The sequence below is a fragment of the Diceros bicornis genome, chromosome 1, assembly GCF_020826845.1.
Source record: "Diceros bicornis minor isolate mBicDic1 chromosome 1, mDicBic1.mat.cur, whole genome shotgun sequence".
NCBI classification, from domain to species: Eukaryota; Metazoa; Chordata; class Mammalia; order Perissodactyla; family Rhinocerotidae; genus Diceros; species Diceros bicornis.
The window spans coordinates 19,859,605-19,875,732 of record NC_080740.1 but is presented as its reverse complement, the minus strand read 5'-3'; the positions used below and the strand labels follow the sequence as shown (position 1 = coordinate 19,875,732).

Sequence of the window (16,128 nt, the reverse complement as noted above, 5' to 3'; positions counted from 1 at the left end):
ACCCATCACCACAATCATGGTAAAAAAGCATTTCTGTCACCCCAAAAAGTTTTCTCTTGTGCCTCTTTGCAGTCAGTTCCCTCCCCCTATTTTCTGACCCTGCCAAGCAGCTGATCTGCATTCTAACACTCTAGTTTTGGCTTTTTGGAATTTCCTGTCAATTGAATCATACAGTGTGTAGTCTTTTGTGTCTGGCTTCTTTCACTTAGCCTTATTTGTTGTAGATGAATAAATGGGCAGACAGTTAATAATAGATCTCAAGCTAGGTTCAGTTTTTCTCCTGTAAGGTAGCAGAAGCTATTCAAGAAAAAGACAGGACATGTTTAACTTTTGGAAAACAAACTGCTTCATTTCACAAAGAAAGTCTTTTTTCACGTGAACCTGGCCTACAGTACATGATATCTACATAAGGAACATTTTTATCCCTTTTTTTAAAGGCCCTGAGCCATTTGCTTCATTGCTGCAAAGAGCAGCAACCCTTGGTTATGCCTGCGTAAAGAGAAGGACACTAAATGTTTTAATAAGGCAGTATAAAGTGATTGAGATTACAGACATGGAGTCAGACTACCTAGGTTTGAATTCTGGCTCTGCCACATGATAGCAATTTTCTCAAGTAAGTTTCTTAATCATTCTTTGCCTGTTCATCTGATTATGGGAATAATAATAGTACCTACTTTATAGGATCGTTGTCAGGATTAAATGAGTTAATATCTCTAAAGTGTTTAGATCCGTGCCTACCTCAGTATGTGCCATAAAAGCATTATTATGATTGCATTGTAGATTGAACTAAGAGAAGAAAGCCTAAATTTCATTAAAGTGAATAGGATCATCAGTGTTTACTTTGTTGGAAATGCTCAGGAGCATAGTTTTGGAATCTAAGAATCCTCCCAGCTCTATCTGCCTCCCGTTCCAGGTTACACCCATTTTCTGGCAATTATGGCCCAATCACAAAACATATGGCACCATTTCTATAAATAATGGGCCATAATTATTTGCTTATCTATTATTTTGCTAACTTCCTGTTAGTTAATTATTGTATAAACTTTATATTCAAAAAGTTTAAAAGACCCGGTTTTATGTCAGCCCTGTATCACAGCCATTTGTCAGCAATACTTTAACACAGAAGATTTAAAAGGATAGGTAGAATAGTGTCCAAGTGCAGACACTAGAACTAGACAGAGTAGGTTGCAATCAGGCAAGTTGTGTGATGCTGAGCAAATTAATTAATCTGTGTAGTTTGGGATATTTGAAGTGTCTATGTCATAAAGTCACTGTAAAGATTAAATGAGAGAAAGCGTATAGCCAGGTCAAGTGGTTAGTGTTCTCGGGAAAATATTGTGATACTTTGGGCTGGGCTAGTAAGAATGGAAATTGAGAGAAGTTTATGGATTCTAGAAATATTTGGGAAGATAAATTAAGTTGGATAAATATGAGAGAGAGGAGAAGAGGAAGATGTCAAGGATGACTTCCAGATTTTTGGCTTGAACAACTGGGTGGGTGGAGATACCACTTAACAAGATGAGAAAGACTGAAGGAAGAACAGATGATGGGGAGTTTGGAAACTAATTCAGAGTTTACTTTGGGGCATGTTAAGCTTGAAATATCTGTGAAATTCAAATATGTTTGGTATGGTTTTGAATACCGATCCTTTGTCAGTTATATTCATTACAAATGTCTTCTGTTTATAACCATTTATAATTTGTTACCGTAGCCATATTGACAAGTAACGTAGCCTTGAATCTGTCTTTAAGATTGATGGCTGTCAGTAATGTCTTGAAACCTAAAAATTAGAAAGAAGTTGAGAGTTTCAAAATATCTCTAGCATAAAGATTCTTTTGTCTATTTGCATTATGTTTAAGGTTGAATCTTATGAAATTGCCATTTTTTAAGATCAAAAATGTCTAATATTGGTAACTTCATATGGTTCAATATAATATTTTAGAGACCACATAATGGTCCTTTATTATTTTTTGTGAGGAAGATCAGCCCTGAGCTAACATCCATGCTAATCCTCCTCTTTTTGCTGAGGAAGACCGGCTCTGAGCTAACATCTATTGCCAATCCTCTTCCTTTTTTTTTTCTCCCCAAAGCCCCAGTAGATAGTTGTATGTCATAGTTGCACATCCTTCTAGTTGCTGTATGTGGGACGCGGCCTCAGCATGGCGGGAGAAGCAGTGCGTGGTGCGCACCTGGGATCCGAACCCAGGCGCCAGTAGCAGAGCGTGCGCACCTAACCGCCAAGCCACAGGGCCGGCCCAGGTCCTTTATTTTTGAAGATGTTTTCGTTATATGTATGCTATATCATAAAATGCTATAGCATTTTTATGCATGCAAATATATTCCTAGTCCTTTAATCATCATTAAGCACAAATACATACACTTTTCAAAAGATCACACATTTAAAATATGCCAAAATTAAGATAAATTTTTAATCCAAGTTATTTAACTGGATTAAAATAAAATTACATCCCATGTGACATTATAAAATATATTTTACACCTAACTGTTCTTATAAATGTTTTGTTCTATACTAACATACAATTTATACTTTGTTCATGTACAAAGGAGTTAAATAAAAGAATCATCTAAAAGTTTAAAGCTAAAGCCTGTAATTTCCTTACGTGTGTCTTTCTGGATTAGGGCCGTATGGTATTTGTGTTTCATTTCTCCTGGAAGGGTACCCTACTGACCAATTCCTAGAAATGTAAATTTTCTTTCATCTTGTACCTATGGATTGATTGGGTACAAGATGGTAACTTACATTTTTGCATTCTCATAAATCCATCTGCCTTGGATATCTGCCTCCCATTTAGATTTTATTAAGCTATATTTTACCTAATGAAAAGTCTTAGCTTTTTAAAAGAAATAATTTTGATTTGTAAATTTTGTCATAAAAAAGGTGTAGACTTTATATTAATGTTCTTTCTCCAGTTGATGTGTCCAGTGTAAATAGCAGATCAGTGGTAGTAATAAGGGCAGCTGCTGGGCAGTAGTATGTGTGTGTGTGTGAGACACATGACACAACTGAAATTAGTGACATAGCTATGTACTAGTTTTAAGTCAAATATGCTACATTTTATTATTCATAAAGAAATTTTCTTAGTAGATATGCTTACCAATATAATCACAGGAAGATTTATATGAAGTAAAATAAAATAATCTTAAAATTTTGATTTTAAAGTTGGGCATTTTAAAAACCTTTAAATTCCTTAGATTTTCATTTCAATTTTCCTGAAATCAATTATAAGTTTAAAGTATTTATTATAAGAGCACTCATTGTATAACTTTGTAGCAACAGGTTAGCCAAAGAAAAATCTGTCAAATTTGGCAATGGTTCAGAAAATATGTGAACCTGTCACTGTAAGCAGTCTCAAAGGGTGAAATGCTTTACAGGAGCTAATTAACCTTAGAAAATAATTACACAAATATGCAAATGTTGTTTAGATAATTCCATGTGTTATCAGCTCAGGTAGTCCATCATAAATGCAGACCCTGCAATGCCTAGGTAGTAGAATCTGGCATAGTTGATAAGGCTTTGGTTACTGCATCACTTCCGTTTGGCATTTAAGGATTAATGATGGCAAGAGTACATCAGGAAATTCAACCTGTACTCTGAAGGCAGCCGAGTTCCACAGTGTAAATATCCTATGCATTCTGCCAGCAACAAACTCTAATTAATGGATTTAATTCCTGTCTTTTCATGCACTTTGTATATTTGCATATTTTGAAATCATCCAGCTTGAAGTTACTCAATACAAAATGCACTCTGATGTGAAATTCATGGAAAAACCTGTAGAGTAGATTTAGTATGTTTGCATTTCTGTAATTGAGGTGTAGTAGAAAGTCTTTCCTATTGAAATCTGTTTGGTTTCAGAATACACTGCTGCTAATATACGCTCTCTGGATTATGGTTTATAAATATATAATGGTTGTGGACACAATGTGGGCTGCGGGTTGGAATGACACGAATTTGACATGGAACAGAATCACCTCACTTACAAAATTGGGATTTTAGTAAGATAATATGTCAAAAATATATATTAAAAACTACTCTAGGGCCAGCCCAGTGGTATAGCTGTTAAGTGTGTGCACTTCGCTGTGGCGGCCCAGGGTTCGGACGCGCCGCTTTTCAAGCCATCTTGTGGTGGAGTCCCATATAAAGTAGAGGAAGATGGGCATGGATGCTAGCCCAGGGCCAGTCTTCCTCAGCAAAAAGAGGAGGATTGGCAGATGTTAGCTCAGGACTGATCTTCCTTACAAAAAAAAAGAACAAAAAAAGATACTCTAAGTGTATTAATTCTTGTGCTACCTTTATTGTAGTTAACTATTGTAGGAGGCAGCAAATATTTGGCAGAATTTGTTACATCTTAAAATGATGGAGATCTGGCTCATGTAAGCACTGTGAATAGTAAAAAGCCATAATTTTGTGAAAGCCTTGGGAAATAGTCACATAGGAAAGTCAAGTTTTTTATAGCTAAGGTTTATCTCCTTTATCATCTGTTTTTTGAAATAATATTTTAAGTAAAACTATTTCCTAATTGTATATCACTGGTCCTTCAAAAAATGGAATTCACATAGAGTCCTTAACTTTCTTTTGATGGTTCCGGATCACTGTTGTTCCTGTCAGTTACTGTGCTTTAAATGCAGTACTGCACTCACATTGCTCAGTAACAATAGTCTCAGACTATCGTGCTCTATGTGCTCTTCTAATTTTTGTGGTTTTTCTGTTTCTTCAGTTACTATTAAACTTTCAGCTATCACTTCTTACTTTTAAGCCTATTTGAAACAACTCTTCTGATTTGCTACTTGTAAATGTGCATTGGGTTCAGACCAGATAGTAGAATTTGTTAGATATGAAGCTGTCAAGACCCTGCTCAGATGCTAATTCCCCCTAAGAAGCCAGCAGTAGTCATTCAGTAGGATTTCTGATATTTTGTTGTTTACTTTTTTTATTATAAAAATCATGCACTTTGTAGAAATTTTGGAAAGTTCAAAAAAATATAAAGAAGCTAAAAATACTCATAATCCCACCATCCAAAGTTCAACTGCTTTTAGTATTTTTGATTCTTTTATTTTTCAAGCCTTTTTACAATAGTGAAAATTATACCACATATAAAATTAGATGAACTGCATGTATAACTTTATAAACCCATCCAATAGCTACCTATTACTTCCTTAGATAAACTGTAATTTATTAAATATTTATTTCTGCATTATTGGACATTTATTCTTTATCCAAATTTTTGCTTTTATAAATGAGATATTGATGAACGTCTTTGAGCATCAGTCGTTTGCCACATTCCAGATTATTAGAAGCTAGATTTCTGAGATGGAGTATAAGTACTCTTTTGTCTTGGTTTTTGAAACACACTTCATGATATTTTATCGGTAGTATCATTGTCAATAGCACTAGCATAGTTAGTCATTTATTAAATACCTATAGCATGCCTTGTATTTATAGTTTGTATCCAAAAGAGAATCCACCTTCAAATTATTTATATTCTAGAAGAAAGGAGAAGTGACATGGCAAATTAAAGAAATAGCAGGCCGGAGAAGAACCAGTGAAATAGTACATACAGTATTCAATTTAAGCTGCCACAGCTAATAGTAGAGCTGATGGGTAAACTTGAGCCAACCATATTTTGCAGGAATTTTAAACATAAGAAGGATAAGAATACATATAAATAGATATAAATACTTTCCATATATATATATCTTGTAAGATGTTGCACGTCAAAGGTCAGTGAAACTCTTGCTCCTTCTGCATGAGAATCTGACCTTCAGTTTACTTTCTAGCTCTGTGTACTGGAAGCTTGATAAGGTGGTGTCTTAAGTTGGGTTTCTCAAGTAACAGATTCTGAAGTTACGTGCAGAAAGTTTGTTGGGGAATTCTCTTGGGATCAGCACCTGTAGGGGAGTGAAAAGATATAATTTGGCGGGAGTTGAACTGCAGTACAGTCGCAATAAAGGCCTCATCTGACTCCGTGGTGATCTCTGGATGTGGGATGACTTTTCAGAGATTTTCTGCCTTGAAGGAAGAGATAGGGCCTTTATAGATCCACATCATTTCAACCAATCATTGGATATAAGTTGCCTCAGAGGTGGGATTGTAACTTGAGGCAAGTTAGTGTTCTTTGGCCGAGAGCAATTCCTGGAGAGTGCCTCAGCTAAAGCTATCAGCTGCCAACACTTGCACAGCTCAGGAAATGAGTGCTGTATAACTAAAGGGGGTTCTGGGGAACATACTATAGCATCCACTCTAAGTGGATGTTTGCTAGGCAACATTGTCTGTGGTAGAAAATGACCCCAGATTGGTAAACTGCATCTGAATTAGAAGGAATTATAATGGACTGTAAATATAATAGCTTTGATTTTTCCCTGAGGGTTGTAACTCTTGTAATTGGGCATGTCCTTTACAGGCAGGAACCCTGGAAGCCATGCCTATGGAGTTGTTGCAAGAGGTATTGGCTTCTGTGGGGTATAAGATTTTAAGGCAATGTAACTCCTGTATCTACCCAAGGTGAGTCTACTCCCTCACTCCTGAGCTAACACCACACGGGCCAAAGAGAGTAACTCCTGGAAGGCTGTATGGTCTGCTACAGAAACTGCTGTGAGGCTCCCACTAAAAAGGAATGCCTAGTGCTGCCCTGATGGCAAGCTGTGATTCCTAGCCTGTGTCTTTTGAGGTCAATGGATGTCAAGTGTGGCCAAGAATAGTCTTGTGTAATTGTTTAGTTGTGCCTGTAAGTGACTCCGTAAGTGGGTATTGTAGACGTTTTTCATTTGGGTCTCACTTTTTAGAACATTTGGTTTTGAAATCTAAAACTAAGTAATAATTTGATGGTTTTAGAGTCAGGCTGAAAATATTTAAGTACTTGGGGTACATGGATACTTGAGGGTTTTTTTTCCTACTGCTGACAGGTCATCATTAAGAGATATTGTCTCCGTAGACTATGGAGGAAAAGACTCAGCTATAGTACTGATCTCTGAAAACAGTAGTCTTTTATATGTGAACAGTGGAAAGAACTGTTGGTTCTTAGCTCTCCTTTAGTCATAGATTGGTCCTTTGGGCCTAGTTGGCAGTTTCCCTTGTATCCTGAGTCACAAAGTTTTGCTGATTCTTCCTTTGTAATAACTCATTCCGTCCCTTCCTTTCCATTCACTCTGCTGTCACCCTGAGTAGTAATATAGTCTTTATCACCTCATATGTGGATTACTGAACTGCTACCTTGGAAGTGCTCTCTGCCTTTAGGTTTTGCCTAATCTGAGCTGCATTACCCGTGACATCCCAGACTGAATTCCATGATAGAGTTTTGTCTATGGTTTTCAGATTATTAATGTGTAATCCAGATTTTCCTGGAGCATAATGTCCCTGTAAATAGTGAGAAGGAAGGCTGGAAAGATAGATTTAGAGAAGATGTTGGCTAAAGAGTTCCAGTTATTTTGTAGGCAATGGGAACCTTTTCAGTAAATGACCTTTTAGGCAGGACAGTAGGTTGATCAGAGCCAGGCTTCAGGAGGATTAATCTGGTAATACAATAAAGGGAAAGAGTAGAAGAAATGAGACTAGTTAAGAATTTATTGTTAGAGGACCCAAACTGAGGTGGAAATAGAAAGTATGGAGCAGGTAGGATCTCAACAGTATAAAGGAAGAATTGTTGACTGTGAGAAGAAAGCAAGGAGGACCTCACTGAGGTCAGATAGTATGGATTTATAACAGGCCCATTGGTGTCCAGACAGTCCATTAGGAATAGAGAAAGTAAAACTCCTCACACACTAATGCTTCTTATGTCTTTATGTGTTAACACCCTTATGAAATTGCAGACACGTTAAAGGGCAGGATCATGGCTTACTTCTCATCATCCTAACACTTTCATTTCCAGCACAGAGCCTAATGAGACCAGTAATCTAATCTCCTGTATGTTTTTATTCTGTCCATATATAGAAGAATATTTAGGACCATCCCAGGTATTTAAGATTGTTAATTCTATCAACTATCAGCAGGTGGAAACTCTGTTTTCTCTCTTCTTGTTTCACTTTTACATTTCTTTCATTGTGAAATATAACTAGGGTGACCAGGTATCTGAGTTTTCTCTGGATAGTCTCAATTTAGACTTGTTCTCCTAGAACAATTACTAATAATACTTTCCTTCACTCTTAAAACTTTGTTCAATAAATTCTGTGCTCACTCTGGATGTATGTACAGAAATACACAAGTGTATTTCTTGTGTAACTACCATCCCAGTCAAGAAATGGAACACTGCCAGCCGCTAGAAGTCTATTTCCCAATCACAGCTCTGTCTCTCTTCCTTAGAGTTGACTACTATCCTGATTTTTATGATAACCATTTTCCTACTTTTTAAACTAATGAAAGCTAAGTTATCAAAGCCAAAAATGCCCTACAAGGATTTCCTTCCAATTATTATTCTTTTATTTATTTTATATACTTTAAGTGTGGGTAACTTCATATTTATGTTACTAATAGATATCTTTGAAAGTATATTTGTATTTTAGTATCTGACTACAAGGTTGTAAGTAATCATCCTGAAGATAGATGTTGTATTTTCATTATTTATTTATTACACTAAGATTTAATGAATAAGAAACAGCTCTTGGCCTCAAGAATTTAATAATCAAACAAGCAATTACAATACTACAAATCATTCAGTGCGATAATGGGAGCATGCACAAGATGTTGTTGTAGGACATTACCTAGCCTTAGGGATGATTGGGAAGACTTTCTAGAGAAGGTGATGTCTCATTTGAATTCTGAAGACAAGTAGGAATTATGCAGGTGAAGGTGGTGGGTGAAGTGAGGGCAGAGCACAGGGGTCACTTTCCAACAAAGGAAATAGCCCAGAGACAAGAAAAGTATGGCACAGTTAGGTCACTGCAAGTTGTTCCCTGCAATTGGAACACAGAGAGTGTTCTCTATGGTCTCTCATGGGGGAAAAGGGTCTTTTGGTTCAAAGTATTTTGCAGGGCAGTGATGAGAGATATAGTTCAAGGCAGAAACCAGATCATAAAAGGCCTTAAATGTCATACTGAGTTTGAACTTGATCCTGAGGGCAATGAAAAAACTTTGAAGAGTTCTAAGCAGAGAGTGAGTAATGTGGCAACATGGTCATATTTGCATTTTTGAAAGGTTATTCTCACTATAGACTTAGAGAGAGCAGTTAAATGGGCAATCCTAGAGGTGGGGACACTGGGCTGGAGACCATCACAGTCATCCGCTTGTGAAATGATGGTTGCTTGAGCTAAGCCAGAGGAGAGAGGGTAAGAATGAGAATGGAGAGAAGTGGACGGATTTAAGAAACAGTTGGGGAGAGAATCAAGAGGATTTTAATGATTCATTATATATGGAGTTTGCGGGAGAGAGAAATAAAAGATGATGCTGAGATTTCAGCTGGAGGTGGGGAGCACAGAGAGTGATACGGGTTTGTAGAGGAAATTTGTAGTATGGTGTTGAAGTGGTTGAGTTTGAAGTATCTGTGGGACATCCAAAAGGAAGTGACCTTGGGTCTGGAGCTCTGGAGAGAAATTTAGGGCAGAGATTGACATTAAGGAACAATAGCTACTAGGTGCCAAGTGAAGCCATTCATATGGATCTTAATATGATACTATAAAGTTTCTAAGATGGAAAATGTGAATAAATTGTGTTCATTGTCTAATACCCTGACACTCTTAGGGAATTAGTCTTTTGGTGTTAAAGCTTCCAAGAAATATTTATACAAAACATTTTCATGATCTGTTTTATTTTTTAGGTTTTTTCTTTTTTCTTTTTCACATTATACAGGGGTTTTAGCTTTAACCACAATGTGTGTCAGCTATAGAAATAAATACAACAGAATGAAGTTATTATGGAACTTTTGGAATTAAAGCAGCATGCATACATTTATTAGGGTTTAGCAAATTAGGAGAAATTTAAAAGTCCCAGGGTTTATTATATGTTTAGATTTCTCACAGTTCTAGAAATAAAATCTGTATGGAAAATGCTTTTAGAAAAAAAGTACATTTTTTAAATGATCTAAAGGGAAAACATATGTTGTTAATTTTCTGCTCATTTTTGGCTTACAGAGATACTTAACATTTTATAAATCAAATAATTTAGATGTGTATATAAGTATTTTCATATATAAATATAGAAATGTATTTGAATATTTTAGGATTACACTGTTTTATCATGAGACCGCTGTAACTTTCTGCTATGCAATTCTAATGTACTTAGATATATTTTAACATCTCAGATACACCTAGAATGCAATTTCCCCTCAAAAGTGTGCTTATTTTAAATATTTTGTTTCAGAAAATTATAGTAGCAGTTAAGCTTAGCAGTAATTTACTAATAGTTTAATAGTAATTTATTCTCTAATTTGAATTTTCAGTGTAGTTCTTTTACGTTATTATTATTTTGAATGAGCTATAACCCGTCTTATTTTTTATGCTATGTAAGCAAGCATATAATTTAATTTTTGATTACTATGATAATAATTAGATACAGTATGTAATATATAATATTTGTTTTCTTTATAGGAAAATGGTTCTCCTGAAGAACATGCAATCTATGTGTGGGACCATTTCATAGCCCAGTCTGCAGCTGAAAATGTATTTTTTGTTGCTCACAGCTATGGAGGACTTGCTTTTGTTGAACTGGTAAGTGCATATTTAACTCTATTTTTAATTCCCAAACTCGTTACATGTTCATCCCCTCCACTCCTTTTTTCTTGGTATCATTACTTTAAATTATTTTATAAAGGATGAAAATAAAGTATTTTGAGTAAATAATTTTATGACATTTAAAAAGAGTGTATATACTTATTTATTTTATTGTGGCAGAGCTTTTCAATGCTAACCAGAAAGCTTTTGCTTGTTCCTTATTTACATATTACTTTTTAAGTTCTACATCATAGCCCCAGTTTCCATACATTTTATGAGATTTATGTTCCCTGTTTTATTTATTTATGTTCCCTGTTTTATGTGTACATCATTGAAGCATATATTATCTGTGAAGTGTTTAAAATTTCAAGAGACTCTTTGAATATTTGGGAATATTTTGATAATCTTTAACTGACTTTTATCTATACAAGTTAGTACTTGATCAGCATCTATATAATTAGTGTTAAAACGATCAGAAAGCTTCTGTTAATCTGCTTGTAAGTGGAACTCATTGCTTGGCTATAAAAATCTTTGCATTTCAAAATAATCTGATTCTTGGAGTTAAGATATGTGTACATGATAGAAAAAATTATCAAGATTTCTGAATTTTATCTCTATTGTCTGCAATGTTACAAGTACCATATCTTGTGCCAGTATGAATGGTTCATGAGATATAATCAGTACTAAAAATGCACTAATGAAGAATTCCTGCCTCCTTGTCCATAACCCCTTATGTCACAGGAAGGTATCAATGCTATAATAAAATGATTAATTTGATAAAAGTGCATTTGATGATTTTAAATCCAAGTAGCCTAAGGTGAACATTAAAAGCAGGCACAGCATTGGTTGTCTAATTTTTATGTTTCTAAACTTTGCTGTGTATTTCTCTTTGTCGTAGAAATTAAACACATTTCCATGGCCTTTTCAACTTGCCCACATCTCGTAGCTTACCCACAAGATTTAGATATAAAACTGGCAGTGACATCTGAGAATACATTTGCTGACCTAAATTTATGAATGCTTGTGCTCTCTTCAGATCAACAAATAAGCTAAATCATTTTTTGAAATTATTTTTAAGTACTTTTAACTCTACTGAATTTATTTATTTTAATATATAATGGATATCTTAAGATAGCTCTCTAACATACTAGTATGACATACTTTTTAAAATGTGAATGTTGTCTTTCAAATAGTTCTTTTAACCCTACAGATATAAATATATATATACACACGCACATGCATATAAATATATGTAGCTTATGTTTTCTTTTTAAGCCATTAAATTACTTAAAACATAAAATTTCGTTGACTTGTAGAGTAACTTAAAATATGTCTGGAAGCCTGCAAGACTAATCAAATTCTAATTTTTTTACTTTAAGACAGTTTATAAAACCCTTTTATATATCAAATTTGGAATTAAGTGAATTTTGGACAGTTTTAAAAATGAACTTAAGATCTCAGAGTAACAGATGACCAGTGTGTCAGTCCTATTTTGCCTGTCCTTCTTGTCACACACTGGTGGATATTTCTCCACTTTTGTTCCACTTTAATATAAAGCACACAGATGTTTCAGAACAAGACTTGACTTCTGACCTTGAGGCTATTAGGGTCAGGGTCCTCAGGGCCTGTGAAATTATCACAAGCTGAGCTAAAGTTTTTCTCCATCACAGGAAGTAACCAGTAAGTAAGAAGTTAAAAAGGAGCTTTGTCAGAGAGACAAGATGGTCTCAGTAAGGGTCAGCTTCTGTAGTCTGCTATCTCTGCAGGAGGTGCATGCATGGGAGGAGGAATATAATATAACCACTGGCACATCACATATCTGTCAGGCAACACCAGGACTGAGAAGTCTATTTAATGTAATATACCTTGTTTGGGTTTTAAAATATTAATGTTGATTATCTCAACTTCATATATTTGCTACTTTTTGCCAAGTAACTTTGATGGGAGTATGTAGTAGGGGAGTACAGATGGTGGCGACTAAAGAAAAAGTGGTTCCTGACCTAATAAAGTGGATTCCTCTAAACAACGTTGTACACTGATGAGTTTACATAAATTTTTGACAAAGCTTGATTAATATATTTAAGGCCATTATGTTTCTTCTTAAATTCATAAGGATTTTTAAAAGATAGCATTGATAAAGAAACAACAAAAAAATTGAAATATCTTTAAACCTTTTGCTTAAAGCTGAATAATATTCTTTCCTATTCTCTCTAATATTCTTAGGGGGAAAGTCATGGTATTTAAATTGTTGACAAATATTTATTCTCTCAGGATTTTTCAACATGAGTGTAATATATAAAATTGTTTTACATGGATTCAAAATTTTAATATTAACTTTACAGGAAAGTAAGTTGTGGACATGTTAAATTATGGTTTAGTTTTTCGTCTAGATAGTAGTATCCACATCAGACATCAAATCCTTTGGGTTTCAATAAAGTTTAACTGTTTTAAATTGTCGTAAAATTTTACTCCTGATGAAATACTCTGTACACACACACACACACACACACACACACACACACACACACACTCTCTTCTTATGGAACAGTCCTAGTTTGTAGCATCATGTTTGAATGCATAGAAATTGTTTTTATACATTTCTCAGACAAGTTCACGTTCTTCTCTTGAGATCATGAATTTTAAGAAAATTTATTTTAAATGTAAACTGTGTGTGGCAATGACAGTTTCACCAATAAATGCAATTACTTATAGTGCTTACTGTCTGAAAACGGGTACCAGTCAGGACGTATTCTAAAATGTATCTTGCCATTAGTTAACTTAAAATTGTGTATAATCGTAGTTTAAAATTAAATGTGCTGCTAATAGATTATCTGAAAATAAATTACTTTTAAATTTAGATCACAAAATCATTGTAGAGCTTTCATGTTTTGCTAATTGTTGTCTGAAAACTGAGCATGTGATTTATGATTATATCCTATCTTAAAGTGTTGAGTTTCTCCTAAAGAATACATTATAGTTAAAGATTTATTTTCAAAACCTATGTTCATTTCATGGTAGTAAATCCTGGAACTTGATCAGGTCTAACCTCGTAAAAACGTATACAGTTGACTATAATAATGAGAAAAGTGATACTAAAAATGTGCCTTTCACTGCTTTTATTTTCATCATATGGTAACAACTCAAATTTCTAATTCTCTAAACTTTCTGTGATCCTGGTAAAAATAGATGTTGATAAGATGGCACTGGTAGCAATTCCAGCATTTACTCATTAAATGCAAAAGGGAAGAACTATTTATTTTATAAATTGATAATGAATTTTTGAAAGTAATATATCTAACCTATGCTATCTTTTCTGTATATTTAAAATAACACTAATATATATTGGTTATTAAACTATCATTTGTGAAGCTTTCAATTTCTGTCTTAGAAATTCTATTTTATACATGATAGAATTAGTAGTAGTCATAATCAGAATTCGTTTACCAAATTCATTCAGAAAGACGTCTACAAATAGCACAGTTTACTTTTGCCTTATATTAGTTGTTAAAAACCAAGCTCATATGTTGGAAATTAACTGTCATTAAAGAACAATGCAGTTTTTAAGCGTTTTCATCATCTCTTTCACCAGCCACTAAGTGATTCCATCGCTTCCATTGTCGGTCATTTCAGAGTGCTTTGCTCTTGTCTTGCTAGGTGATGGTCAGTTTGACAAAATCAAGTAACCTTAAAATTTTCTTTTATTTGGAAATGTTTGCTTTCCTTGTCAATGCCAAGTTTCCAATCTCAGCTCACCTTACCTTCTCTGTTTGTAGTGCTCAATAATTCAATTTGTCTTCAGATTTCTTTTCTTAGTCAAAGTGAGAGTGTTGATATTTTTATAAAACATATTATACAGTTTTAGTGAATATTTCATTAGTTTATTGAATCATCTCAGCTGATATAAAATTAATATTTTTCTTATTACTTTTATTTGCTTTTCCATATCATTAGTGATGTATTCACAACCACCATTTAAAACATCACTTAAAAATGTGTGAAAACTGCTCCTTTTGAAAGTGTATCTCTACCCACTTTTGATTTTGGTTTCTCCATGCTTGTCAGCACTTGATTGGCATCTCACTTGCATGTGAATTAAGGAATGAAGGGAAGTCTATTTTCCTACCGTTGTTCCATGCTGGGCTCCCTAGCCTCCAGGCAGCCTAAGCTGACCTTCAGCAGCTGATAGAAGACTAGTTTTTGGACATAGCTGTGTAAGGACACTCAACATCAGTCTACTCTGAGTCCATCTTTTAAAATTGCCCAGAGCATGGTTTGGATTTACACTGAAGAGAAAATGGAATGGGACTAAAAGAATCAGTTTTATCTTTAGTGATATGAGCTAACTATGACCTTAAAGAGGCATAATTTCCATTTTGTCTACAAAGAACGAAGTAAATTGGATATTGGTAGGATATCTGCTTAATGTGATCAATGGGAATAGCTAAAAGTTGGGCTGCTGGGAATCAAAAATTGAGGAGAGGTAGAATAAGGAGAGAGAAACCAAAGAAAAATTGAGCTGTAATAGTATCAAAATAATCAGGCCCAAGACACTTGTTACAAACCTACTTTAATATGTAGGTAATTCAGTAAAAATAAGCTGCCATTTGTAATATAACTTAAATTTCTGATTTGCCCACCTACATGACATAAATAGCATGTTAATGTATGGAATGAGTACAACTTGTTTTATGGAATGCTGTCTTAATTCTCTAGTTGTTTTACATGAAAACAGTTTAGTTTCTGTAAACTCCTTAAAGAGAGGAACCAGAGGTTATATTATTTTTGCCTCTTCAATTTTATTTCATGCCATGCATATAGTATAAATACTGTATTTTGATTGGTTGTTGATAACACTAATTTTAGGAGTTAGTTGCAAGAGTCCACATGAGATCCAATGAAGGGCTTTACCATCATAAAGTAGTGGGAATGGTAAGGAAGAAGCACACATTAGAGATGTTGAGACAAATTCTCCTTAGCTTAGTGACATTGGATCTGGAAAGCTGAATGAGGAGGAAGAAGGTGTGGTATATCCCTCCCCGTACACACCTACAGAAACATGTCAAAGTGGATGTGAAAGGAAGCCAAGCGCAGCAGATACGGAGTAATGAACAGTGATTATGCAGATATGTAGGTGTTCAGGGAAAATGCTTGCACATACTGGATATTTAATAATTATGGTTAATGGAATAAATGAGATATCAAATCAGAGTTTTAAAAAGAAAAGGAGAGTTATGTATACAGATGTGATTTGTTAATAAACTCCACTAACCTGTGCATTGAGGTTTGACTTTTTTTTTAACTTTTACTCAAATGATTTTTAATATGTATTAGGAGGACCCACGGTTTAAAAGAATGACGCAAATTCGTTAGTTTTTATGTTAACTCCCCTCCTTTTGTCCCATATCTACCCAGACAACACATTTTGTCAGTTTTTTTTCCTCTAAAGTGTTAATCATCTCTTTACCTCTTTGT

General features: G+C 34.5%; 1 protein-coding gene across 10 annotated transcripts in view; it reads left to right on the top strand.

Moving 5' to 3' along the window:
* The window catches only part of FAM172A (family with sequence similarity 172 member A), a 412,528-nt gene that overhangs the window by 225,116 nt on the left and 171,284 nt on the right, over positions 1-16,128 (top strand). For all 10 annotated transcript variants that reach the window (XM_058530416.1, XM_058530242.1, XM_058529948.1 and 7 more), the window contains one exon: positions 10,534-10,653. In XM_058530416.1, the coding sequence (XP_058386399.1) occupies positions 10,534-10,653 (120 nt within the window). The remainder of the gene's footprint in view (positions 1-10,533; positions 10,654-16,128) is intronic.